General features: G+C 46.8%; 3 protein-coding genes and 1 long non-coding RNA gene across 13 annotated transcripts; 3 read left to right on the forward strand and 1 right to left on the reverse strand.

Annotated features, from left to right (window-relative positions):
- The first annotated feature begins 1,726 nt into the window (after positions 1 to 1,726).
- On the forward strand, positions 1,727 to 5,513 carry LOC120639559. Of its 10 annotated transcripts, none has more exons than XR_005661494.1 (4): positions 1,727 to 1,751; positions 3,329 to 3,409; positions 3,509 to 4,526; positions 5,350 to 5,513. It is a non-coding gene; the product is annotated as an uncharacterized LOC120639559 (long non-coding RNA). The 10 variants fall into 10 exon arrangements; XR_005661498.1 differs by lacking the exon at positions 1,727 to 1,751 and having other exon boundaries at positions 3,191 to 3,409; positions 3,509 to 3,603; positions 3,774 to 4,526; XR_005661485.1 differs by lacking the exon at positions 1,727 to 1,751 and having other exon boundaries at positions 3,191 to 3,409; positions 3,509 to 3,603; positions 3,786 to 4,526.
- A 2,758-nt stretch (positions 5,514 to 8,271) lies between these two features.
- On the forward strand, positions 8,272 to 12,413 carry LOC120639601 (secretory carrier-associated membrane protein 5). Its single transcript, XM_039915473.1, has 12 exons — positions 8,272 to 8,516; positions 8,676 to 8,810; positions 8,907 to 8,969; positions 9,074 to 9,107; positions 9,210 to 9,332; positions 9,458 to 9,520; positions 9,710 to 9,803; positions 10,081 to 10,126; positions 10,230 to 10,297; positions 10,659 to 10,707; positions 10,916 to 10,981; positions 12,094 to 12,413. Exons 1-12 carry the CDS (start codon positions 8,463 to 8,465, stop codon positions 12,124 to 12,126), a joined length of 828 nt encoding a protein of 275 aa, XP_039771407.1. The 5' UTR covers positions 8,272 to 8,462; the 3' UTR covers positions 12,127 to 12,413.
- Positions 12,414 to 13,347: 934 nt separating this feature from the next.
- Positions 13,348 to 15,725, forward strand: LOC120639584 (phosphoribulokinase, chloroplastic). The gene is made up of 5 exons (XM_039915452.1): positions 13,348 to 14,153; positions 14,351 to 14,435; positions 14,537 to 14,621; positions 14,801 to 15,045; positions 15,197 to 15,725. Exons 1-5 carry the CDS (start codon positions 13,609 to 13,611, stop codon positions 15,446 to 15,448), a joined length of 1,212 nt encoding a protein of 403 aa, XP_039771386.1. The 5' UTR covers positions 13,348 to 13,608; the 3' UTR covers positions 15,449 to 15,725.
- Positions 15,726 to 15,990: 265 nt separating this feature from the next.
- Positions 15,991 to 17,763, reverse strand: LOC120639594. The gene is made up of 2 exons (XM_039915463.1): positions 16,706 to 17,763; positions 15,991 to 16,389 (listed from the first exon to the last, which is right to left on the reverse strand). The coding sequence occupies exons 1-2, from the start codon at positions 17,731 to 17,733 to the stop codon at positions 16,251 to 16,253; spliced, it is 1,167 nt and encodes a 388-aa protein (XP_039771397.1). The 5' UTR covers positions 17,734 to 17,763; the 3' UTR covers positions 15,991 to 16,250.
- Between the last annotated feature and the right edge of the window lie 6,460 nt (positions 17,764 to 24,223).

Genomic DNA, 24,223 nt, shown 5'->3' on the forward strand with positions numbered 1-24,223 from the left:
AAGGCCAATACCGCGAGCCAGAGCCAGAAGACCCGTACCGTGAGTAGGAAGCCACCGCCGCTGACGCGTACGTAAGCGAAGGCAAGTTTCATCGACCCCTACGTGAGAGGTTGCATCCATGTGAGGACGTCTAGTTGTTGCCCTGGTTTAGGATCGATTACATATACCGGTACTTGAGTGATTGAGTGTGCTCATACATGCATATGAGTAGTTATGCATATCCAGAGTTGAGACTAGGATATGAAGGGTTTTGGCTGAGGCTAGGGCAGCTGGGTATGCTGGAGCCGGTGCTACCGTGGTGGTAGACTGGCAGGTGAGTGCTACCGTGGTGGTAGGCTCGAGTTGACATGTTGAAGGATGGTTGCTGCCCTGGTGAACCATAAGGACCGAGTTGTTTTGACATCTCACCTAACTTACTTTAGTACGACCACAGGTTCCGGTATGGGCCGGACTTAGCCTAATCCCACTGGTTAGTCTGACGGTCGCAGGGATGGTTTACGGGTATAGACCATTGGGGTCAGGGCCCGAGGGTTTGTGCGGCCGGGCTGGGACGTGACCACGGCTGGGTGTCGGCTATGTCGGTTGTCCGTTCGGGCAGTCGAGCGTGTGGGTACAGTGTACGACCTCTGCAGAGTGTATAATCCATTCGAATGGTCCGTGTCCACGGTATGGACAGGCTACGGTGTGGTCCTGACAACTAGTGAGCTACCTACCGGGGGTTGTGTCAGGAAGGGTTGCATACCATTAGTTGCATGGCTAATGCATTGTGCTTAATGTGCGTCGTGCATGTCATTCCCCTCCCATAGGGTGAGGTGGAACTTGCTGAGTACTTTTGTACTCAACCCTTGTTGATTTTTCTCCAGAGAATCCTGACTTTGTGCCAGAAGACTACGAGTAGATCGTGTCCGCACCCAAGCTGATCGAGTGGAGCCGTGATGGATGAAGAGCTAGTCCTCCATGTCGTCATGCTAGTCGTTATCCTATGGTTGTTCTGTGTAGCTCTGTGTTGTCGCTTTATCCCTCGTGTACATATTGAATAAAGCTCTGTATGACTCTGGACTCCACTTGATGTAACATGTATTATGCCGGAGACTTTATTCGGTAATTAATACATGGTTTAGCCTTGATCTTTGGGTCGGGGCGCTTCATCTGGTCGACGGCGGGGGTGCGGTGGCCCTCCTCCCTCGTCGCACTGGATCCCCCTCCCTCCTCCCTGCTCCCTCCCTCGGCGGCCATGGCGGCCGCGGCGCGGGGCGGAGGCGCGGTTCGTGGTGTAGCGGAGGCGCGGGATGGCCCTGCTCCCTCCTCCTCCCTCGATTTGGGGCGGCGGACGGCCTTGCTCCCTCCTCCTCCCTCGATTCGGGGCGGCGGCGGCCGGAGCCTCTCTCTGGCTCTCTCTCCCCGGCGGGCGGCCTCGTCGAGCGACGAGCTCGGCGGCCTCGATGGTCTCGGCGGGCGGCGAGCTCGGCTCGGCTCCGGTGCCCCGCACCTCCATCCTCCCTCCTCCCTTCCCCTCCCACGGCGGCGGATCTCGAGCTCGCGCGCTCCTCTCTCTGCTCTCCAATACGACAATAGATACGTATCCAAACATGAGTTTCAAGACCCATTGCGGCCCAGTACGCCGATACGCGATGGATACGTATCCCGGTGTATCCCTGGCATATCCATATCCGATACGTATCGGATACGGGATACGTGGTCTCCTCGACGTATCGGGGTAATGGAGGTACCTTCCCACTTTTCATTCTTTGGTAGGAACTGCATATCTGCATTTGACTAAAAAATAGTTTTACTTGCATTATCAATTTATCATGCTACATTCTGTCGGCCTCTTACCATTCCTTATATGAATATAAATATATCTATTGTCCGAGATTGATTGGAAATTTACTTGTAAATGAAGTATTCCTCTTGGTTTAGCAATATGTTAGCATGATCTTTTTTGGGAGGTGGTGGGGGCTATATAAGCTCTGACCAGTGATATATCATTAGCATTTTTTTTCTGAAATTCTGAACGATGGCCATTTACTTTCTGTTTGCCGGTTCATGTATTCCATGAATATGATTCACTATGACCAGTGGACAACATGTTCCTCACTCATGATGACCACATCAACTTGTTCATGGAATTTGTCGTGGTGTGGCTAACCACAGCCGGGTGGCGGAATACACCCGCCTAAGCCCAGAAGGTGAGTACTCGGGGGTTAGCAAGCGACTAGTTCCCTCTTGCTCAAGAACACGATGAACACAGCAGGTTTAGAGTGGTTCGGGCCGCCGGAGCGTAATACCCTATGTCCACTGTGTGTTGTATTGCCTGAGTCTGGGTGTGCTCGAGAGAGCTTATTGTGTACAGCGAGCGCCTCCCTTTTATATCTCAAGGGAGGCGCGTACATGGCCGTTGGGTCCCCGACAGGTGAGCCCAACCGGTGTAGTATAAAATAACGTACTGTTCATACATTATGGCGTTGCAGGAGAAGGGGATCTCTCTCCTGGATTTCTTGCCTGCTCCTGGAATCCCCTGTTCAGCATGTCCAGGCGCTGTCTTGTCGAAACGGCGCCAGGTGTAGCTAGCGGCGTCGCCTGCCACGTAGCTGAACGGGCCGTGTAGCTTGCGGCGTAGGCGGCATGATGGTAAAAGTGCCGTGCCGTCATATCTAATTAATGCGGCAGACGGGCTCTGCGCGGGTGCGGTGCAGGCGGCTGCACTGTGTACCTCAGTAATACGCGGTCCACAGTGAGGCCTGACAAAGGCTGCCCCGCGTGCCGTGGCGGCAGAGCACGCCTCAACCACCCGCATTGAATGCGGTGGGTGGGCGAGTCTTCGAGCGGAAGACTCGCGCTCGAGCCTGTGCCCGCGCCCCCGGGACACGTGGCGGCTCCGGACCCCCCCGGTGGTATGTTGGTTCTACCGCGTGGGAGGTCCGGATGGAGGCGGGAGGTCCCGGACCACTATGGGGGGTCCGATGCCTCGGCTGTCAGCTTGGAGCTTCCCTTCCTCAGGGACACGTGGCGTCTCCGGACCCGTCCCTGAGCGGGGAGCGGGCCCGAGGCCGTTGGCCCGGTGAGGTAAGAGCCGGACCCGTGGGGCCCGGCCGCTCCGCTCTTTACCGCGTAGTTACGGATGACTACACGAGTCTTGCCTTGCTGCAGTAGAAGTGGGTATCCCTGCTACAGGGTACCGACAGAATTGTTATCAACGACCTGATAGCTCTAATGATATTAGAAGTTTTGGAACCTCAGTGCAGTTGTCCCAATTTCAGGCCATCGAAAGTTGAATTCAATTGCTCACTGAGATGATGGTGCTTCATATCTTGTCACTGTCTTGGAGGCTTGACAATTTGACTGGTAATGGATCTTTACATGCTGCTTGGACATGGGTTAGGCTGCTGTCATACAAAAATGCAAATGGGTAAGGAATTTAATGCTTTGCGTAGAATTTGGTGTTCTAAGCTATATAACAGCAACTGTGTTCCAAAACTGAGCCTGAAAGTTATAATGCTTATGTTAGCTGAATGTTGCTATCATGATATGGTGATTCAGTGCAATGGTTCAGAGCAACTGAGATAGTCTGGAAAGGAAGAGTCTGGTGCTGTTGATCAGCAGGTATGATTCAGAGTAATGTTACCAAGCAGTTCAGAAAGAGACTCAGATTCAAAGTCAGAGATAGGTTTATTACTGATAGAGTGATAGGAGGCAGGCTGTTAGATTTGTTTGTAGATTTCGAGCTTCTCTTAAGTTTCACTTCATACCTCAAATTCTAAAATGGCTGTTAGATTTGTTTGTAGGAAGGTTCTTGCTGGATATTGCATTGTCTACTTCTAAAATACCTCAAATTTAGGTAAGTGCGTGCATAAATAATCTCAAATGATAGATTTATTCAAGTTTACAATTTCTGAAGAATTGATACTCTGTTTGACATATTAGAGAGAAATCAGAATATTTTTTAGATGTTCCTGCAGAGTCTATGGAATTATCGATTGGAGTGCTTCCTACTACTGTCAGCTTCACTTAGCTCTTTGCCACAATTTCAGTTTTGTTTTATTCCCTTGCTGCAGAATATTTTAGATTTGCTCTTCAATGTGTGGAATTGTATAGATGGATTTGCAAGAGAAGAGATGCAAGCTATTTGCTCGGCCTCCTAATCTTATCACAACTCTGTATGCATTGAGTAAAATTATGTCATACTGCACTAATATATTTGAAGAGCAGTACCTGATTGAAGCTCACAACAAAGCTAAATGGCTGTGTTGAAAGCACAAACTGCATATAAAGGCTATTCAACACCATTTGATACTTCTGGTAATAAACCGGAAGCTATATTTTTCAGGCTTTATGTTAATCTACCTTATTCCCCACATGTTTTTTTCCTTGATTTCTTGTGTAAACATTTTTCTTTCCTGATCCATTGTTTCTTGCAGGTAAGAGCCCGAAGGGAGTGAATATTAATGAACCTGGAACAAGCAGTTTGCAGTGTCAACCCAGCAGCTAATAGAGGCACTACTGGTTCACCATTCTCCTTGGTCGAGGTAGAGAACTCTATTGTGTGTTTTTTTTTGTTAACCTCCTTGCCTTTTTTCTTTTGTCATCACCACCATGAATCGCAAGAATGTAGAATTGCATCTGTTTGATTTTCTGGTTATACAACCTTTGCTTCTTGCATATCTCAGTTAGCAAAAAAAAGAAATGCTGTATTATACCTCTCATATGTTGTCATTATGACACTGCCAATTGTGGCTAATTTTAAAAATAGGTAGAATTCAAAATTCCTTGAATTTTTAGGTCAGCTAAACCTATGATAAAAATGCATTAAAAATATGATAATTCATAATTTTTTATTTAGTTTAGTTAGGTACTTTTTATTGGCCCAAGTTCTATAGAAAATTCATAAATTAAAATTTGAGGAATCAAATTTGATTCAAATTTGAGCATTGCGAAGTAATTCAAAAACTTCAAGAAATTTTGAATTCTACCCATTTTTAAAATTTTACAATTCAAATTTCATTATGTTTAATGTATCACATCTAGCCAAAATAAATTCCTTGTCTTTTTATCTACCTCCCAAAAAAATATCATGATTTTTAGACAATATTAACTATGATTTCTTTCTTATTTAATTGAGAGAGGTGTGAAATTCCAGAAATTCGGAAAATTTACTGTAGCAAACCACCCTCAAAACAGCTTGCTACAGTGCTCGAGGGGGTGATTCGGACGGTTTTGCCAGTTCGAGGGCCTAGGTTACCCAGTTTCGTAGTTGGAGGTTGAAAAACGGACTTCTTGACTAGTTCGAGGTTGTAAAATAGACTTATCCCTTTCTGTTTTGATTTCTAAACTGAATTCGAGCACGCGCAGGGGCGGTGGACATGGCTGCGGAATCCTGCAGCTGCAGGTGGTGGCAGTTGTGGACTTGAGCGCACAAGGGAGGCGAAGAGAGCAGATGCGGATGGAGGGTGTGGATGAATGTGGTTGTGTAGTAATAGTTCGGCCTGGAATAATGTAATGGCTTTGTATGTTTGTATGTTTGAAATTTATCCGTTAGTGTTACCACGAACACAAATGTGTTGTTTTCTTTTACCCGTAGCATTAGCACGGGCCAACTTACTAGTTGAACATCCAAGAATCGAACTCCTCGGCGCCCACGGGCCACCGGGGCGAACTCTGGCCGGTACACCTCGCTGCTGTCCAGAATCTGACGCTGCACGAGATGCAGCAGGCGCTGCCCGTGGCCACATACTAACGTGTTGCGGCGCGCCCATGGCTGGCCTGCTACTGTTGCTGCTAGGGCCACCACAAAGCACTATTCGTGCTATGACTATTTGCTATTGTTCGTGGTGGAGGTCGCAGATGCGGATGCGGAGTAAAGCTGCGCAACGAAGGTGACCAGCCACATGCCACAACCACGGGCGTGCTGCGCCGTCGCTCGGCCGCGCGCTCCCGCGGCCACCCCGCAGCCCGCTGTCGCCGACCGCGCCGGCGTCGCCCCCATCCTAGGCCGCGCGCTCCGGCGGGCACCCTGCAGCCCGGCGCCGCCAACCGCGCCGGCGGCCCCCATCCTATCTTCCCGTGGAGAAGAACAAAGGAAGAAGAAAGAACCCATGTGCCGCTTACAAGTGAGTCCCACGTGTCAGATGTCAGGATGCCACATCAGTGTCCAGCGTGGCGAAACCAGTAAGCAAAACTAGGGTGTTAAGTGCATAGTATTTGATACATTGGGGTGCTAGATATCCGGTTTTGTAGTTCGGGGGTTAAATGCTCCAACCCCAATAGTTTGGGGTGTTAGTTAGACTTCTTCCCCCTTCACTCCAGGGAAGTCCAGACTTATAGTGTGCTGAATTCATTAGTGCCGATGGTGAAACCGTGGATGAAGGTATACATCCGTCCCAAACCCGCTAGATTTTGAGTAATTGAATCTAAAAATTCGTGGACACAAACTAGATTCCGAAACCCAAACTCGTGGATCTGAAATCCGCGAATATTGACCTCGAACCTGACCTGCTGCCATCCTCACGATACTAGAGGAACAAAAAAGGTGAGCTTAGAACAAACATAAATTTTCAATACATAACTTGTTTTTTCCCTCCTCTTCTTTTTTTTTGCGAGGACTTTCCCCTCCTTTTCTGACTGAAAAACAAGAACGGTTGGTCGATGTTTTAAGCTCTCTATGCTCTGTCTTAATTATTTTAAAAAAAGTGGAAGCCCATTAATCCAACAACATGACTATACAAAGTAAGGAAAAAAATCATGTTATACACATTGTGCTTATTGTGGTCCAAATCTGCTCAGTCTAACTCTTAACGCGCTAAAAAAAACTCAAAGCGCTCCATATCTCTATAAAATTATCATGTTATATATTTTTGCGATAAAGGAGAGAGATATATTGATTACTCAGAAACCAGGTTACATTCTTTCGCAATCAATGACTCCACGCATTGGAGAACCTGCATATGCCACACAGCTGAATGTTTCGTACGTTTCGCCAATTGCGAGTTCGTGGACGTCATATTCTGCTCTATCTTCACAGCTTAGAATCTCACCTCCGGTAGAGATTTTCCTATAAGTTTTAGATCATTTATAATAAAATGCCATATGTGATATATCAACACCTAGTTTAGAAGCTGCAGCAATAACCGTGGAGCAATCTGATTCAATAATTATTTTACCGCGCGTCCATTCTGCAGCTAGTCTCGCCCCTTCCAAGCAAGCTAGTGCCTCAATCTGCTCTGCATTCATCCCATTGTGAATAGCCTTTCCAGGCACACAACTCAGTCTTACGTGAGCTATCACGGATCACTATGCCAATACCCGTTTGGCTTGTTAACTGGCTAAACGCACCATCGACATCCTTGTTCCGGAGGTTTCCAATGTTTTTGGGCTCGCATTGTACTATGTTTTTCCTCTGTTTTTCTTCTCAGCTTAGACTGACAAGATAGATTGTTTACCTTTTGGATCTTCCTTCGTAGTACTTTGTTGAGTGAGATGCAGAGGTTTAGCATTATTTATTATTAGAAAGCTGACAGACACTGCTACAGGCTTAAGATTTGCACCATGAGTTACATCATTTTCGCACTAACCATGTTCTCCGCAACATAAGTGCTATCAGTTCTAGCACATTCTGGCTAATATGACTTAAGAATAATGACCAGCCAGTCTGGCCCATTATAGGAGTCTTCTCATCTGGTAATGGCCAATGGTTTTTCAGCTCTGAACGCAAGTTCCTCGCATGTTCACAGGAAATCACGGCATGGAACTCCGATTCAGGTTCACGGTTCAGCCTCGTTGGCATTATTCATCCAACTCTTCTTTACCGCATCTAACTAACATCAACATTCGCACTACAAAATCGAAATCTTGCCGTTTTAGTCGTTTATAACACGGAATTTCAAGAAAAAAGACACACAACATACGCGAGAGCGTCTATTAAGGCCCTCAGATGCGTAAACTTTTGGGTATAAAGCACTGTAGCACTTTCGTTTGTATTTGGTAATTATTATCCCGTCATACATTAATTAGCCTCAACAGATTCATCTCACAAATTATAGACAAACTGTGTAATTAATTATTTTATTTAGTTACATTTAATACTTCATGATTGAAACATTCGATGTGATGAAAAATCTTATAAAATTTTAGAATTTTGAAGACAACTAAACAAGGCCTAAATTTCCCTCTCAAGTCTCAAAATTGAAAAGGACGGTAAGGTGTCCGGTCCCAGCTGCCAGCGAAGTCTGCGAATGAACGGGGAAAAAAATAGAGAGAGGAAAGCAACTTGAACCGGAAGCGACTTGCTGAGTAGTCGGTCAGGTCAGTCCACTCCCACCACGCCCGACACGCCCACCCCTCCCACCGCTTCCTCCTTCCCCGGTAGCCGGTAGGCGGTAGCCCAGTCTCCACGCTCCAACGACCACCGCGATCGAGGCAGCCCGTTCGCCGCTCCGCCCGCCGGCCGCCGTCACCCGGCAGCGAGCATGCACCACGATCCCAACCCCTTCGACGAGGGCGCCGACGACAACCCCTTCTCGGTAACCCCCGACCGCCCCCTGCCTGCTCTGCTCTCCCCCACTTCCTCCCCCCATCCCGCGTGGGTTTGGCACGAGCGGCGTGGCAGATCTCGGCCGCGGGAGATCTCCTCGCTTGGATCGGGCGCGTGCTGAACGAGGTTCTGGTTTGGTGCGGTGTAGAATGGAGGAGGAGGAGGTGCAGGAGCGCGTGGTGGAGGCGGCAAGTCGCAGTTCGGGTTCCGGCCGGCGGAGCCCGTCGGGTTCGGCGGCGGCAGGGGCGACGCGACCGTCGACATCCCCCTCGACACCATGAACGTAAGAGAGCATGCTGCTGCTTCTTACTAGTACTTCGTTGCGTGCTTATTGATCGAGTGGGCGTGTGTGGTAATGTGGCTGCCTTTTGGGATGAAGGATTCGAAGGGCAAAGCGAAGGAGCTGTCGCAATGGGAATCAGATCTCAGGAGGCGAGAGGCGGTACGCGTTGCTGTGCTGTTCCCTTGGATTCTCGCTATTAATTATTCCATGATATGGATCTTGACTGAATTTTCTATTCTTCGGTGGAATCTTTTGGGGTCAAGGATATCAGGAGGAGGGAGGAAGCTCTCAAGAGTGGTATGCTTCCGCGTTATACACATGGTTATCTTTCATCACTATTCGTATGGAACAAGAACAATTAATCATGTTTTTTTATTGACTTATAATTCGTTGGCGTAGCTGGGGTGCCCATGGAGGACAAGAACTGGCCGCCATTCTTCCCAATCATCCACCACGACATTGCCAATGAGATACCAGCAAACGCTCAGAAGTTGCAGTATCTTGCGTTCGCGAGCTGGCTTGGTATACATGCATCCCTGAATTGTTGTTCATAATGCGTGATGTGCACATTGAATTAGTGTTTCAGGAGTTTGCATTGCTTGTACAGTTGTACTCACCATCTTCTTTTTTTTGGCTATGATGTACAGGCATAGTGCTTTGTCTCTTCTGGAATTTTATTGCTGTCATTGTCTGTTGGATCAGAGGGGGAGGTGAGCTCAGCATTTCTTCTAGCTAGTTTCTGTCCTTCCTATATACTGTTTCCTTTTTTTTCATACACCTCCACATTTACTGCAGATTGTACCTGACCTGGTTTAAGTACAGACAGTGCTCATTTTTTGTACTCTTATCCTTTATTAGTGCAGCAGACCACTAAATCTTGGGTATTATTATGCTTGCAGATTCCAAGCTATTTTTCCTGGCTACAATCTATGGTATGCTTGGCATCCCTTTGTCCTACTTGATGTGGTATAGGCCTCTCTACCGAGCAATGAGGTACGGAGTATGTGGCTATTGGTTAATGCTTCCTGCTATAAATACTAATTAGTCTACTCTAGTTGTCAGTGCTAATTTATGGATTTCATTTCCTGTCAGCTGAGCATGCATAGCATTTAATAGGCAATAGAACATTGTTCATATTCTTGTCTGACTGAAGTAGGATACAAATCTTGACAGATGCGTTTAGCTTTAAGTTACCTGACAGACCTTCTGCTTTATGTTTTCTGGCACTAACAGTGGTTTTGTACTAATTCTCTGCCAACTTGTTTAACAGAACTGACAGTGCTTTCAGCTTTGGATGGTTTTTCCTATGTTACCTGGTAATTTGTTGATCAGATCGTGGCTTCTGCATTCTTGGTATTGAAATACTATTTCTGCTATGAACCTGATTTATTTACTTTATATATCTCTGGTTGTGCACAGCTCCACATTGGCTTTTGCATATTTGCTGCCATTGCTCCTCCAATTATATTCCGTGGAAAGTCATTAACGTAAGCTTCCTTATACATTTATCATTTGTTGGAGTAAAGAATTTTTATTAACTACAATCATTTGACTCTTTTCTTTAATAACCACTAGCAGTATTTGCTTATGTTTGCTCTTACATAGTGCAATTAGGAGCACCTATATGCCCATGACAGCCTTGGCATGAGCTTTCCAAAACTAGGCTGTGCTTGTTAAGTTTTGAACTTCATTTCGCAAGATTCACATGTCATATGTACTTAATCTTGACTTGCCTTTCTTACTCCTTACTATTCATATGGATTATTTATCTCATTATACTTCTGCAAGATTCACATGGTTTTTAGTCCATCTGTCTTGTTAAGAGAAATATTCTTTGCTTGTCATCAGGGGTATACTGGCTGCAATTGACACCTTCTCTGATCATGCGATAGTTGGGGTGAGTACATCATAGAAGTTTTTTTTTGTAATTTTTGTCCTTTTGCAGCTCAAAGCTATAAAAGAGCTGCGTCACTTGCTTTCTGAAGCACTTTTACACTTTTAGTCTGGGAAAGTTTTCATTACAGGTTTTTTAAATAAGTTTCCATTACAGTTTAGGAGGTCACATATGAGTATCTGACATATAAATCAATTTTCTTTCCCTTCAGATCTTTTACTTTGTCGGATTTGCCTTGTTTTGCTTGGAGACACTTGTGAGCATATGGGTTCTTCAGGTCTGTGACTTATCCACTTTGCATGTTTGCTATTCCATCCCTTCCCTCCTGTATGCATTATCCTTTTCTTTCTCAATTTTCATGGTTCTGTTATCTCTTGGTAATTAATGCACGTGGGCTATATGGGCATTTTAATCAATATAGTTGCACACTGAACTACTGGAAATGTTCGATTTTTAAATCCTTAGTTCCTTTTAAATATCAACTTCTGTAGGATAAGTATCCTTTTTATTATCTATGACTACATTTATCTCCAGTCTCTAGCTATTCTCCTTCAAAAAATTTTAAAAATAGGCTCCTAATATTGTTACAGTTTCTCTCGCAAAAAAACAATATCGTTATAGTTTCTACATCTATGAATTTGTGAGTTCTCACAATCACAAGCAGTTTTTGGATGCCCTCCCCCCCCCCCCCCCCCTCTTGTGGGTTGATGGTAGTCTTTTGAGGAGGAACATCCAGTAGTTGCCAAGTACCAGTAGTTTTGGTGTGCTTTTATTTGAACGTGGTTTCTATGTTCGATCTGGTCCTTTGTTTGGGCTCATTCTTAGGAATCCTGAGAATGCCGCTCAGCCCTGTGTAGTCTAGCTTGAAGCAGGTTAGGCTGGGGTGTGTTGAGGTTTCCCCCTTCTTTCTTTTTCACCCTTTTCTGTGCCCTGTTGGGCGGTACCGAATTCTTGTATTTCCGTTGTGAAATGGAAATGGGGTAAAGCCTCGATTCCAAAAAAAAAGTAATTTTTGGATGGCACATAAGTTCCTGATGGAGTAACAGTGCCTTTGCTTTTCTTAGTCAGCGAGACTGTTTCTAAATCCTTGTCTTTGTAGTTTCTATGCTAGTTTTTCTTCATCGTATTGTTTCAACAAGGAAATGTACAAATGTACACAATTGAATACACATATTGTCATGAAAAACTGAAGGTTGAGCAAGCTTGTCACATCAGGAGTGAATCATTGTGAAAAATGTTATGTAACTTTGCCTTTTTGTTTAAACTGTCAACATGTGTGTGAAGATCTTTTGTCTGTATGATACATTCTGCTAATATCAACACTGTTCATTTTAGAGTTTAGACCATGACCAACAGTTGTTTGATCTTCGTTTCATTTGGTGCATGCAGAAAGTATACATGTATTTCAGAGGGCACAAATAGGCCATGGAAGGATTTACTACCAATACCATCTGATTGTGCTGCGGTTCTGTGCATACACAAGTACATGTCCATTGTTGTATGTTATGACAATGTATTTTTTTTTTTGACTTTGAAGTTGAGGGGTATACCATTATATAGTAGTGTCGTTTCTGACTGATCTATTTTTTTTTACCCATATACAAATTGCACTTTGTGTACACTTCTGTTTGCTAGTGTGGCTGAGCAGTTTGATTGGTCTGTTGGTACCTTATAACAAGAGCCATGGTTGTTGGAATCCAAGACAGCAACCACCTGGTCTCCTGGGATCCCAGTCTTTCTTGGATATTCAGCTTTTTCCGAACAGTATATTCAGCTTATTTGTTAACACCAACAAGGAGTCAATCAGTCAGGTGAGACTCCCTCCGTAATATTCTGGTTCTCGCATTTTATGCCAGCAGCATGGATGCAACTGTTGGAACAGAGTCAGCATTGCTGTCCACCGCCGAGGCACGATTATGCAACCTTTTCGTTCTGGAGGATTTTCTGTGACGCATTGGCAGTGTGTGTAGTAGCGAATATTGCTTCGGCTCATGAATCCAGATGAATGCATTCCCCTCGATGCATACAGCACAGATGTTTCTGACTGGCGTATTCGAAAAGAGAAGGGGAGATCCCTCACTGGTCCTGGATTTGGACATGAGGCGATGTGGACGGTGACTAGTTCTGGCTGTCGAGTGACGCGGACTGCGGGGGCACTGCGTTCTGAGACCAAGAACGTACACTGGTGCACAGTATGGTACGGGTGGGGATCATCATCAGCAGCCTCCCGAAGTACTCCTAGAGTCCTAGGTCTCATCTCCAGCCACCCATCATTCCCTCATCTGCAACCAGCCATCCTTGCGCCGCCACGTGGCAGAACCATATCTAAAATCATGGAACCACAACCAAGCTTTCGCTCGTGCGCCCGCCCCAGGCCTGGCCATCACAAGTCAGGAATCAGCAATCAGCAACGACAAAACAAAGCCCAAGTATTCCTTCTCCACGGCATAAAATCCAAGACATGTATGAAGATCTCAAATACGTAGTATCTTACCAGCTTTGCAGACGAGCAATAAAAGGAATAATTTCTGACATATAAAAAAAACTTTCTAAAACCAGCTGTGGCATGTCGAGAACATCACCGGGAATACTGGGCACTAAAAAACGATTTAACTTTTCTGAAGAAACTTCAGCATCCGGAGGAAGAATACTGACAAAATACAGAATGAAAGGGAGAACTCATTTTCAGCTCAGTATAAGCTGCCCTTGATATTATCAGAAAAATGAAGAAAGTGAAAAATAGGGACGTCACATCACATGATCGCCACCCTCTTTTCCTTCTTATGTTCTTCTAGCTCCACATCCAGCATTCCATTCTCCCTCCTCTTTCTCTTGAAGTCCCACCCATAAGGCTTGGAGGGAAGAAGAGAAAGCTTAGCCCAGAACAAAGGCCGGCAAGCAAAAATGGCGATCTGCAGCACGCACACCACCACCTCCCTGCACTCCCCATGCACAACAGTCTCAAACGCAGGCTTCAGGCAGAAGCAAGTCATCTTCTTCACCAGCAACAGGAGAAGCGGCAGAAGGCATGGAGGGGCAAGAACCTTTCAGGTTTCATGCTCCGTCGAGAAGCCAGTGGTGATCGGCCTGGCGGCAGACTCAGGATGCGGGAAGAGTACCTTCATGCGCCGTCTCACCAGTGTGTTTGGTGGTGCTGCAGAGCCACCCAAGGGTGGCAACCCGGACTCCAACACCCTCATCAGTGACACCACGACAGTGATATGCCTTGATGACTACCACTCCTTGGACAGAACCGGGAGAAAGGAGAAGGGTGTGACCGCCCTCGACCCAAGGGCCAACAACTTTGATCTCATGTATGAGCAGGTGAAGGCAATCAAAGAAGGCCAGACAATTGAGAAGCCGATCTACAACCATGTCACTGGCCTCCTCGACCCACCGGAGGTTATCAAGCCCCCAAAGATTTTTGTCATTGAGGGCTTGCACCCAATGTAAGCTCACATTCTATGCCTATGCTCCACTTGTGCTACTACTCTGGCTCATTCTCTCATGCTATATGGTGTTAATTCTCTGGCGCCTTAAAGATTTAAAAGAACGAGTCAAAGTAACAAGATTTTGTTACAAGCCATGACAAGCAGAATTATTTTCTATTTATAATATCTTATTACCACCTATATGTTTCAACCAGGTTTGATGAGCGTGTGAGAGACCTCCTAGACTTCAGTATCTACTTGGACATCAGCGATGAGGTTAAGTTTGCATGGAAAATTCAGGTCAGCTGAACAGCAATAATTTTTTTTCTTGTTCCTCATGAGTCATTAAAGGGATTGTATGCTGTTTTCTATCCTCTAAAATATCATCGGTGCTTTGGCAGCGGGACATGGCAGAGCGCGGGCACAGCCTTGAAAGCATCCAGGCTAGTATCGAAGCTAGGAAACCAGATTTTGATGCCTTCATTGGTATAGCATTCTCCAAACTATGTTATTTTTAATTGAGGTCGCCAACTATGTTGATATGATAAGATCAGCCTAATTTGTTTCTGAATAAGCAAAGATTATTCAATGAAATGCCACTTCAACTAATGAAACTCAAACTCAACAAATGAAGACATATTAAAGCTTACCATTCGGTGTGACAGATCCGCAGAAGCAATATGCTGATGCTGTGATTGAAGTTCTGCCGACACAGTTGATTCCCGATGACAATGAAGGAAAGGTGCTGCGTGTTAAATTGATCATGAAAGAAGGCGTGAAGCACTTCAACCCAGTTTACCTCTTCGATGAGGGATCAAGTATCAGCTGGGTGCCTTGCGGAAGAAAGCTCACATGCTCTTACCCTGGCATCAAATTTGCCTATGGCCCAGACACTTACTTCGGCCACGAGGTAATTCACCTCTGATTATTCATCCTCTTGAGTCCCTCAGAAAAAGTTAGTTCTGTGGCCAAGATTTTGCTTGGCTGAGCAACTATAACTGTTAATCAGTCTCTACCTGACCCAGAGTTTTAAAGAGTTAGCATTTGATTGATGTATTCAGGTATCAGTGTTGGAGATGGATGGGCAATTCGACAGACTAGATGAGCTCATATATGTGGAGAGCCATCTAAGCAATCTCTCAACTAAATTCTATGGAGAAGTGACACAGCAAATGCTAAAGCATGCAGATTTCCCAGGAAGCAACAACGGAACAGGTCTCTTCCAGACCATCGTTGGACTGAAGATTAGAGATCTCTATGAGCAGATAGTTGCCGAGAGGGCTGGTGCACCAGCTGAAACAGCAAAAGTTTAATGATCTGCACATTCAGATTTCCTACACCTCTTCAAACTCAATGAGAACGAGAATCCTCGAAATTCTTGTAATTAGTTCGGATACATCACGGCTAGAAGGCGGTAGAAATGTCATTGCAGTACTCAGGAAAACATGCGATGAAATTTCTAGAAATACCTCGCCATGGGGGTGCTCTTACATCTCTTCTGCGCATGTTTAAATGTATATCTTCATCCATGCTTTTATGCGGAAAGAAATACAGCTGCCTGCTACTATGAAGTGTAGGTGTTTATTTCAATGCTTCTAGTGTTGGTTATTTATCTGACCAGGACCCAGCGTTCATGCAAGAACAGTCAAGAAGGATCGAGATAGAACATCTATTTTGATGAATTGCACCAATAAGGAGAATGGTGTTCCCAACCATGGATCATTAGTGACAAGGATGCTACTTTTGTTTCAGATAAAGTATAGGTGATCTTTTCTCCTGAATGGAAAACCGTAAGAGAACTTTAGAACAAACTAAACTTGAAAGAAAAATGTTCCAAAAGAACTGGAGAGAAAAATCACATATAGGCACACAAATAAATTATTAGCATGTCTCATACCGTTTTAGTATTTCAGTATGTTGTTATAACATAGTTTTGCTATTGCTAGTGTTTTAAGTCAGCAAATTTGGATCATAGTAGCAACAAACTGCTACATCACTCATTATTGCAGTATCACATACCATATAACTAAGCAACATCTTCAGCAATCGAAACAGAAGCTGAACCTAGACACTGTTGTTCAACATTTTGATACAAGCATTGCCACACAAATATAATCAAAAGAAGAGCTGTGGATAAACCCATATGTTTGATGGCCATGGCTGCCGATCCGTCATCGCTCTTCCGCTAAATAGGTAATTGTCAGCAACACCGGGAGCTGCCTCCCACCCTGGTGGAAATGATCTCCGGGGGCACCCAGGTACTCCTGCTAATGGGGCGGGGCTTGATGGGTTTTTTGGGTGGGTTTTAATACGGGTACTATTGGATGGGTGGAAACGGGTGACACTATGAAATGGGTTGGGGCGGGTTGGGTTGACGACATAGACGGGTTGGGACGGGTTGGTAGTAGATCGGCACGTAAGTCGCATATCATCTTCCATCGTGACTTCGGGTTGGGGCGGGTTGGGGCATTGGGCCGACGGGGTGGGTCGGGGCGGGTGGTAGTTAGGGCTCTTGAAATATGGATAGGGGCGGATTTGGGGTGGGTTCAACCCAATTAGCAGGCGTACACCCAGGAGCCACAACACAAACTCGATTCTCCTCCACGCCACATCTTCTCACATCTATGCACGCAGCAGCACTCCTGCTGGCACAGTCAACAAACAAGCTGTACGCCCCAATGTTCTCCACCTCCTCCCATCTCATTTGTGCCATGTCAAGCCCGTAAACGGCCACCTTCTTCACGCCCCTTTTATTTTGCAACGAGGCGGCAGATTTTGGCTCCAGCATGAAGAGCACCAGCAGTAGCCGATCCCCGGCGGCGACCAGACGGGGCCCAAAGTGCCACCGTTCGAACGTGGTGGCGTCTGGGAGGCCGGCGGCGGGAAGCATCTGGACGGTCTGGCCCCGGCCTTGAGGGCTGGTGCGGAGGCGGAACTCGAGCAGCTGCGCGCGGTCGGTCAAGCCAAGGAAGCGGCCGCGGAATTCGAGGACGCCCGTGACGAAGGACGCGGAGCGGGGGAGGGTGTGCTTGGTCCAGTGGGGACCGGAGGAGCTTGGATTGGGGTTTGGGTCGGGGAAGGGGAAGGGGAGGGAGAAGAAGGCGTGCCTGGAGTGGAAGACGAGGAGGTGGGTCGGCGAGAGGGCGGCGTAGTGGTATGCGAAGCGAGGGGACGGGAGCGTGACCTCCCGGCGCTCGGCGCCGGTGAAAGCGTCGATGATGATGATGCGGGCTTCACCTTCGGACGGGCCGCGGCGGCGGTGGAGGAGGAGGTGGCCGCGAGAGGCGGACAGGAGGACCGCGCCCTCCGCGCGGAGATCGGTGCGATAGGAGAGCGGCTCCGCGAGGACGAGCTTGTAGAAGGCGGCGACGATGCTGGATTCGGGGTTGAGGATGAGCGGGGGCAGGCCGGGGCGGAGGAGGTCGGCGGCGGAGGCGCGGAGGAGGAGCCGCCAGGGGCGGCAGACGGCCGCGAAGGCGTAGATGGAGCGGAGGCAGGGGAGGAGGCGCTGCAGCACCTCCGAGAGCGGCAGCTCCGGCAGGCCGCCCCAGTCGCGGAACTCCGGCATCGCGGGCACGGCGGCGGCGGGCGGTTTCATCGAGCCATCGCGTCGCGGGGGGAGTATAGATAACCCCCTGAACTATATGGAGTCGGATACTTCACGGCTGAGCGAGGCGGGCACGACAGAGCGAGGCGGACACGGAGGAGCGAAGCCAGGGATGGGGCCGTGTTGCGCTTGGCCTCCTCGCTCCGCCGCGCTGGCCTCGTCCACCTCCCTGCGCGCTAAACTCCTTTGCCTCTCAATGGGGCCTTGTCGCGCGCCGCGGCTCCTCTGCCGGCGCGGTGCGGGCGGCCTAGACGGCGGGCGCGGCTGGCCCTGACGACGTCGGGTGCCGGGGCGCGGTCGACCTGGGCAGGCAGGACACGGCGGGGGCGGGGCGAGGAGCGCCGCGGCGGGGGCAGGGTGACGGCGGCCCCGCGGAGGAGGCCATGGGCGGCGTGGCGCGGGCATGGCGGAGGGAGAGGCGCGAGAGGGAGGAGGATGCCACGGTGCCAAGGGCTGACGTGCGGGTCCATGCCATGGTGGAAGGCTGACCGGGTTCCACCTCACCAAAACCAGTGCCCACGTCAGCGAACCGGCCTCCAAAACCGCCCCAGGGGGTGTTCTATCCGGTTTTCGATAGTTTAGTGTGTTTTCTATATTTTTTTTATTGAGGGGGTGAAGTATCCGACTCCATATACTTCAGGGGGTTATCTATACTTTTTCCCGGGGAGGTGTAAAAGGGGATCGGGATGACGCTGCGCTGGTCTCCACGGGCCGGGCAACTCGGCACTTCGGCAGGTGTGGTTTGGTGCAGCAGCCGCGCTTTTTTCTTTATTATATTTTTTAAAAATAAAAATTTCAAAAATATATGTCCGTTTTGAAATATTTCAAAAATACCCCCGGTCGCCCCCATAGGGCGACAGGCCTTATGTGTATTTTTTTTCTTTAAATTCGCAACGAGATCCCTGAAAAAAAAGGCATGTCGCTCCCCCAACGGGCGACAGGGCCTGTCGCCCGTTGGGGGGCGACAGGGTCCTCTCCCCCTATATAAGCCCTGGCCGCCATATGTCGCCATTCCCTTTGTCATTTGAGCCAAAAAATTCAGGAAAAAAGAGAGGGGTGAGGAGAAGAAAAACGGCGAAGCTCTGCCGAATTGCGTACTTGTGATCTACCGGTAACTTTCGTATGAATCCATTGATATTGTATAACAATTAAATTTAATTAGCGGATTAGATGAATTAGATTCGGTGCTTTAGAACACTCGTTTAGTATTACAATTTCAGTACTATTACATACTTGTTTTTAAATTAATTATGAATTAGAATAGAATTATGAAAGTACCTTATTTATATTGCAGCATAAGACAATGCCTGCCTCCAATTGTGGAGGATTTTCATGGACCGAAGAAAAATCTAGTATAATACTTGATATCATGACCCATTTTGTTATCAGTAAGAAGTTGGATCCGTTAGCGGATGGTATGATAGAGATGGTGTTGTCCAAAGTAGTAGAGTTTAAAGATTTCACATTATTTCAAGGTATTACGACGCAAGATGTAAAGGGACACCTGCTAGAATGTCGGAAGATATACATGACGCAAGCTGTGTATCATCATTAATTCCCATAATTCACTTTCTACCTCCCAATTAACAAGAGACTGGACGGTGATCACATGTGTCAACGGATCAACACGGAACTCACGCTGCAGCCACTTACATATGGAACCAAAACTCATTTCCAGAGGTTTATCTATGGCGCTAAATATCCACTTAAAGGCAGAAAGATCTACTCCATTTGACACATACATAACATTGTAGTCACCATAAAATACTTGAAACTGCATCTTGCTCGACATATCTGTATATCACATAATACTTATCGAGTTATACTCTTTACTTCACTACTTTATTCAATAATCCGTAAAAATTAAGTATGAAATTCAACTACAACGTATAAGTATTCATAACTACGTGATGACACTCAAATTCTATACTGCATATGTCAAATTCTATTCTAAATCATAATTAATTTATAAACACGTCTCTAATAGTACTGCAATTGTAATAATAAATGCGTAGTACTAATTTTCTAAACTAATTTACTACTACGTAACTACAAACTAAAGTATCATTAAACTCTTACTTAAATGGTTCTACTATAGCACTAATTAAATTAAATTACTCCTACTTAAATGCGTAAAACTTAAATAAAAAATTATATAAACTAAATGTACTAACCTGCAGATCACAAGTGCTGAATCCGGCAGGGCTTCGCTGCTTCCCTTCTCCTCACTTCTCTCTTTTTTTCTGGATTTTTGGTGGAATTTTCGGACTCAAATGAAGAGGGAAGGGGGGGGGTTGGAGCTTATATAGGAGGTTACCCCGGTCGCCCGTGGGGGGGCGACAGGCCCCCCTGCCGCGCCCGTGGGCCGGGCCCAGCAGTCGCCCGAGGGGGGGCGACAGGCCCCTTTTTTTTCCATGGACATCGTTGCAAATTTGAAGGAAAAAAATTACACTTAGGGCTTGTCGCCCTATGGTGGGGCGACTGGGGGATATTTTTGAAATATTTCAAAACGGACATATATTTTTGAAATTTTTATTTTTTTAAAAATATAAAAATGAAAAAAGCGCGCAGCAGCCCGCAGTGCGTTAACTGGCCACTCCGTCCGAGGTCACGTCTTGGGCCGTGAGGCTGGCCGCAGTTGTCTACATACATGGGCCGGGATCGATGATAGTAATACTTTGGTTGGGCATGGGTTCACCTGCGAAAGCCCAGCCCGATGAACCTTTTGGCTGGGGTCGAGATTTTGACTCCTGCTCCCGGCCCGCCAAGTCAACGATTTTTAAGGATTGGGAGCTCACTTCGAGAAGCTGAAATCGAGGGGAGGAGGAGAAGATGCCTGTCAGCGGAAGCAAAGGTGATGGTCCGCAGTGTCATGTTGCTAGCTAACCCGGCAACCTGATTAAAATCAAGTGCGTGCTTCACATGTACTCGCACGCCACCCAATCCTCGATTTGTCTCGTGACAAGGCGCTTGGATTCACACGCGTCTTACTTATTAATCAGGAGTTCAGGACACACCGAAAATTCGAAATACTACCAAGGATCGATCGGTCCGAGTCTTTGGGGGTATGCCGCGTACGCGAAACTCCATGGGTAGTTTTAATTTGTTAATTTAGGCCCCGTTTAGTTTCGCGAAAAAATCGTGAAAAGTTGCTGTAGTACGTTTCGTTGTTATTTGACAAATAATATCTAATCATAGACTAATTAGCCTTAAAAAATTTATCTCGTACTAATCGGTTAAACTGTGTAAGTAGTTATTTTTTTCAACTACATTTAATACTCCATGCATGTGTCTAAAAATTCGATGTGACAGGTACTGTAGAAAATTTTTTGGAACTAAACGGGGTCTTATTTTTCAAGCATCTTTTATTTTTTTTCTTAATTACCTATACATATTGAGCATTGGCGGCGTTGCAATTAAGTTGATTGATCGAGCCATGTCACCGAAGCAACAAGCAGCATGACACCCCGTGCACTCAGTTAGGTGTGAACTGGGCACCGACGCATGGACAGGATAGGTGATGTGCCCCACTCGTTAGTTTTATTTTGTACTCCCTACCTACTAGCAAGAGATAATCTAAACAGTGTGTATAATATGTGATGCTTAGCTAGCTAGCTAGACAGTTATCCTTGACACTAAACTACTAGAGTACGATTGCCTATATATGCTGGCCACCTCTAGTAGCTTACTAATCCAAAATATTGCGTATTAATTGCTAGATCTGATGATGGTAAAATATACGTGCACCAAAGGAGGTGCTACATGTTCCTATAAATTGCTCTAGTCACAACTCACAAGCAAGTAAAGTTTAGAGGTTATCTTAAGTCAAACATTTCAAACTTTGGTTGCATATTGTTTTCTATGTGTCAAGCATACTTGAAAATAATGATACGAGAGCAGATTTTCTTAGAAATAATGTAGTTTCATAAAAGCATACTTTATTGTACCTTACATGTATTTGTAATAAAATATACTAGTCAAAATTGTGTTTCCTATTCCACTAGTCAAAATATCTCCCCTAATAATCTGTGAAAGTGGTATTGGAACATCCCAATTCTATCTTATTGGGAGATGTTGGGATCTTTGCTTCTTAGATGCCCAGACAGGGAGCATGAACAGTAAGAAAAATAACAATGGAAGTAGATGTCGAACTCTCCAATAATGTTTAGAAAATTCAACTCTTTACACTGTGGAGAGAGGGGGCTATTTATACCCCTAGCCCTCGGCCAGGTCTTCCTAAATTGCCCCCTCCCAACTCATTTACAGCTCACTCTTAGCCGGTTCCTGGGTAAAATTGCAAGGTGAGAGGTTTACAAATCCGACCTTCTCACATATTCAGGAGGTGTACAAATCCGACCTTCTCACATATTCACATTTTACTCACATGTCTACAACCGATGAAGGTTACCACAACTATGGGGTACCTCCGGGAGTTTGAGCCATGAAGGTTCCATGATCGAGCAATCATCTGTCATCTTCGCTCCCGGTGGTGATCTCTTTTCTCGAAGGTCCTGGCCTTCGAGTTTATGCTTCCGGGTAGCTGTTTGTCACCTTCGTCTCCCGAAGGTGATCACCGAAGGTTTTGCTCTTACACTTTTTGCTTCCGAGCGGCGGTTTGTTTCCTTCGCCTACCGAAGGTGATCACCGAAGGTCTTGGTCTTTAAACTTGCGCTTCTGAGTGACCCTTTGTCACCTTCGGGTACGCTTACCCTCCTCTCGTTGGAGCCCTGTAAAAGAGTTAGGGAGCATTTCCGAGGGTGGGAGCTTGACCCGGAGGTCCAATCCCCAACAGTAGCCCCACGAGGGCAAGGTCCGAAGCCGACGGTCCGAACCCTTGTTAATGAAGAAGATTGCGTGCAACCTTCGGGAAGCTCCCGAGGAAAAACGTCTCCCGAAACGTCGGCTGCAACAGTCGGTTTCTGTTGTATACGTGTCGTGCTCTGATTGCGCCGCTTGGGCTGCTGTCTCCTCGATTTTACCGCTGGAACTGTTCCTTTTCACCGCCTATATAAGCGGATGAGGGGGTAAAACCTGTGCCCTCTCGAGCTTTTCTTTCCTTCGTCGCTTTTTGCTATAAAGCGCCTTGTCCGAAGGTTCTGGTTTCGTGCGCGGTTAAGCTGCTTGTTTTCTTCGGTGTAAGTAACTTTGCGGCTCATGGCTCACACTAAACAAACAGCGAGGTTGATCGAAGGTTCGTTTGAGCCTTTGTTTCTAATTTGACTTTGTTTTTTGTAGATATGGCATTCATTAAGAGGGCGGTTCTTCGTGCAGACTCGGGGCCAGCTTCCGAAGGAGAGGTTGGTGGTTCGCAGCCGTCTCAGCAGCAGCAGCAATCCAGCGAGAGTCTTTCGGCGGTGTCCGCGGACGTGTCGGAACTGATGGCTCCAGAGAAACGTAAGACTTTGCTTTTCGAGCCATCTGTCGTATCTCAGAGCATGATAGACTTCTACGTTACGAAGGGCTATTTTGCCGAGGGGGTTTGTCGCCCTCCGGGGCAGAATTGATTCCTGTACCGGAGACCGGCGAGGTTGTGGTCTTTAAGGATTTTTTTACTGCGGGACTTAGACTTCCGATGGATCCAATTGTTCCGAAGCTTTTGGAGCCATTCAACGCGAAGCTACACCATTTTACCCCGAACGGGATTGTTGCATTGGCCAAATTTCTGTGGGTGGTGCGGAGCTTCGGAGGGGAAGTGTCTGTCGATGCCTTTTGCAGACTTTTTCAGCTGCACTGCCAGCCTCGTAAGGTTTATGTAGATGATGATGCCGAGCTTAGCGAGGTTCAGAACGGCTGCTGCACCTTCGTTCCTCGTAAGCCGAACAAAAGGACTGGCCTTTTGAAGGTTATGCTCTCGACAGCTTACAGGAACAAGTGGGAGGGGAACTGGTTGGGATACTGGTTTTACGCGAAGATTGGCTTCCTTGACCCCGAAGGTTCTAGCGAGGAGAAGTATCTTCTGGCTTCGGACATTGAGATGTTCGATCACGTTTATCAGCCTGCCTTCAGTAAATGTGGGCCAGGTTTCAAATCGTGTCAGGAAGCCTTCATGACGGCTTGTCAAGTTTGTGGTGGCAGGGATGCTGTCGAGGAATTTTTGGCTGCCAAGGTTTAGCCATTGGCTGCTGGCTGGTCTCCGTCGAGGTTCGAGCGCAAGCGTTTTATTGGTTTGAAGTATGATGTGACTTCTCCAGTTTTTGGGCTTCGGAGACCCGAAGGTGCCAGTGACGAAGTTATTGTTGATGAGCTGGAGCGTCGGGCTGCGGAGATACTGGGGCCATGGAACAGAAAGGAGTACCGTTCTTTGGTGGAGGTGTGCGGAGGGAACATTCGGTTGAACCGGTGCCTAGCTGAGATGGGCGTCGCTTACGAGCCTCGGCCGGTTCCGGCGAACGCCGTTCCAAGAATGACGCCACCGGAGAACGTAGGTTCGGAGGTTCCTGAGACGAAATCCATAGGTAAGGCAAAGGTGGAGGAGCCGGGG

Source organism: Panicum virgatum, chromosome 1K (genome assembly GCF_016808335.1).
Source record: "Panicum virgatum strain AP13 chromosome 1K, P.virgatum_v5, whole genome shotgun sequence".
Taxonomy (NCBI): Eukaryota; Viridiplantae; Streptophyta; class Magnoliopsida; order Poales; family Poaceae; genus Panicum; species Panicum virgatum.

Bases quoted from the DNA above. Each gene is read 5' to 3' on its own strand.
- LOC120639601 (XM_039915473.1), top strand. From the start codon at position 8,463: ATGCACCACGATCCCAACCCCTTCGACGAGGGCGCCGACGACAACCCC. The intron at 8,517-8,675 runs GTAACCCCCGAC...GGTGCGGTGTAG, and splicing joins CCGACGACAACCCCTTCTCG to AATGGAGGAGGAGGAGGTGC. The intron at 9,521-9,709 runs GTGAGCTCAGCA...TTATGCTTGCAG, and splicing joins CTGTTGGATCAGAGGGGGAG to ATTCCAAGCTATTTTTCCTG.
- LOC120639584 (XM_039915452.1), top strand. From the start codon at position 13,609: ATGGCGATCTGCAGCACGCACACCACCACCTCCCTGCACTCCCCATGC. The intron at 14,436-14,536 runs GTCAGCTGAACA...GTGCTTTGGCAG, and splicing joins AGTTTGCATGGAAAATTCAG to CGGGACATGGCAGAGCGCGG. The intron at 14,622-14,800 runs GTATAGCATTCT...TCGGTGTGACAG, and splicing joins AGATTTTGATGCCTTCATTG to ATCCGCAGAAGCAATATGCT.
- LOC120639594 (XM_039915463.1), bottom strand. From the start codon at position 17,733: ATGAAACCGCCCGCCGCCGCCGTGCCCGCGATGCCGGAGTTCCGCGAC. The intron at 16,390-16,705 runs GTGTACGCCTGC...AGGAGTACCTGG, and splicing joins GTTTGTGTTGTGGCTCCTGG to GTGCCCCCGGAGATCATTTC.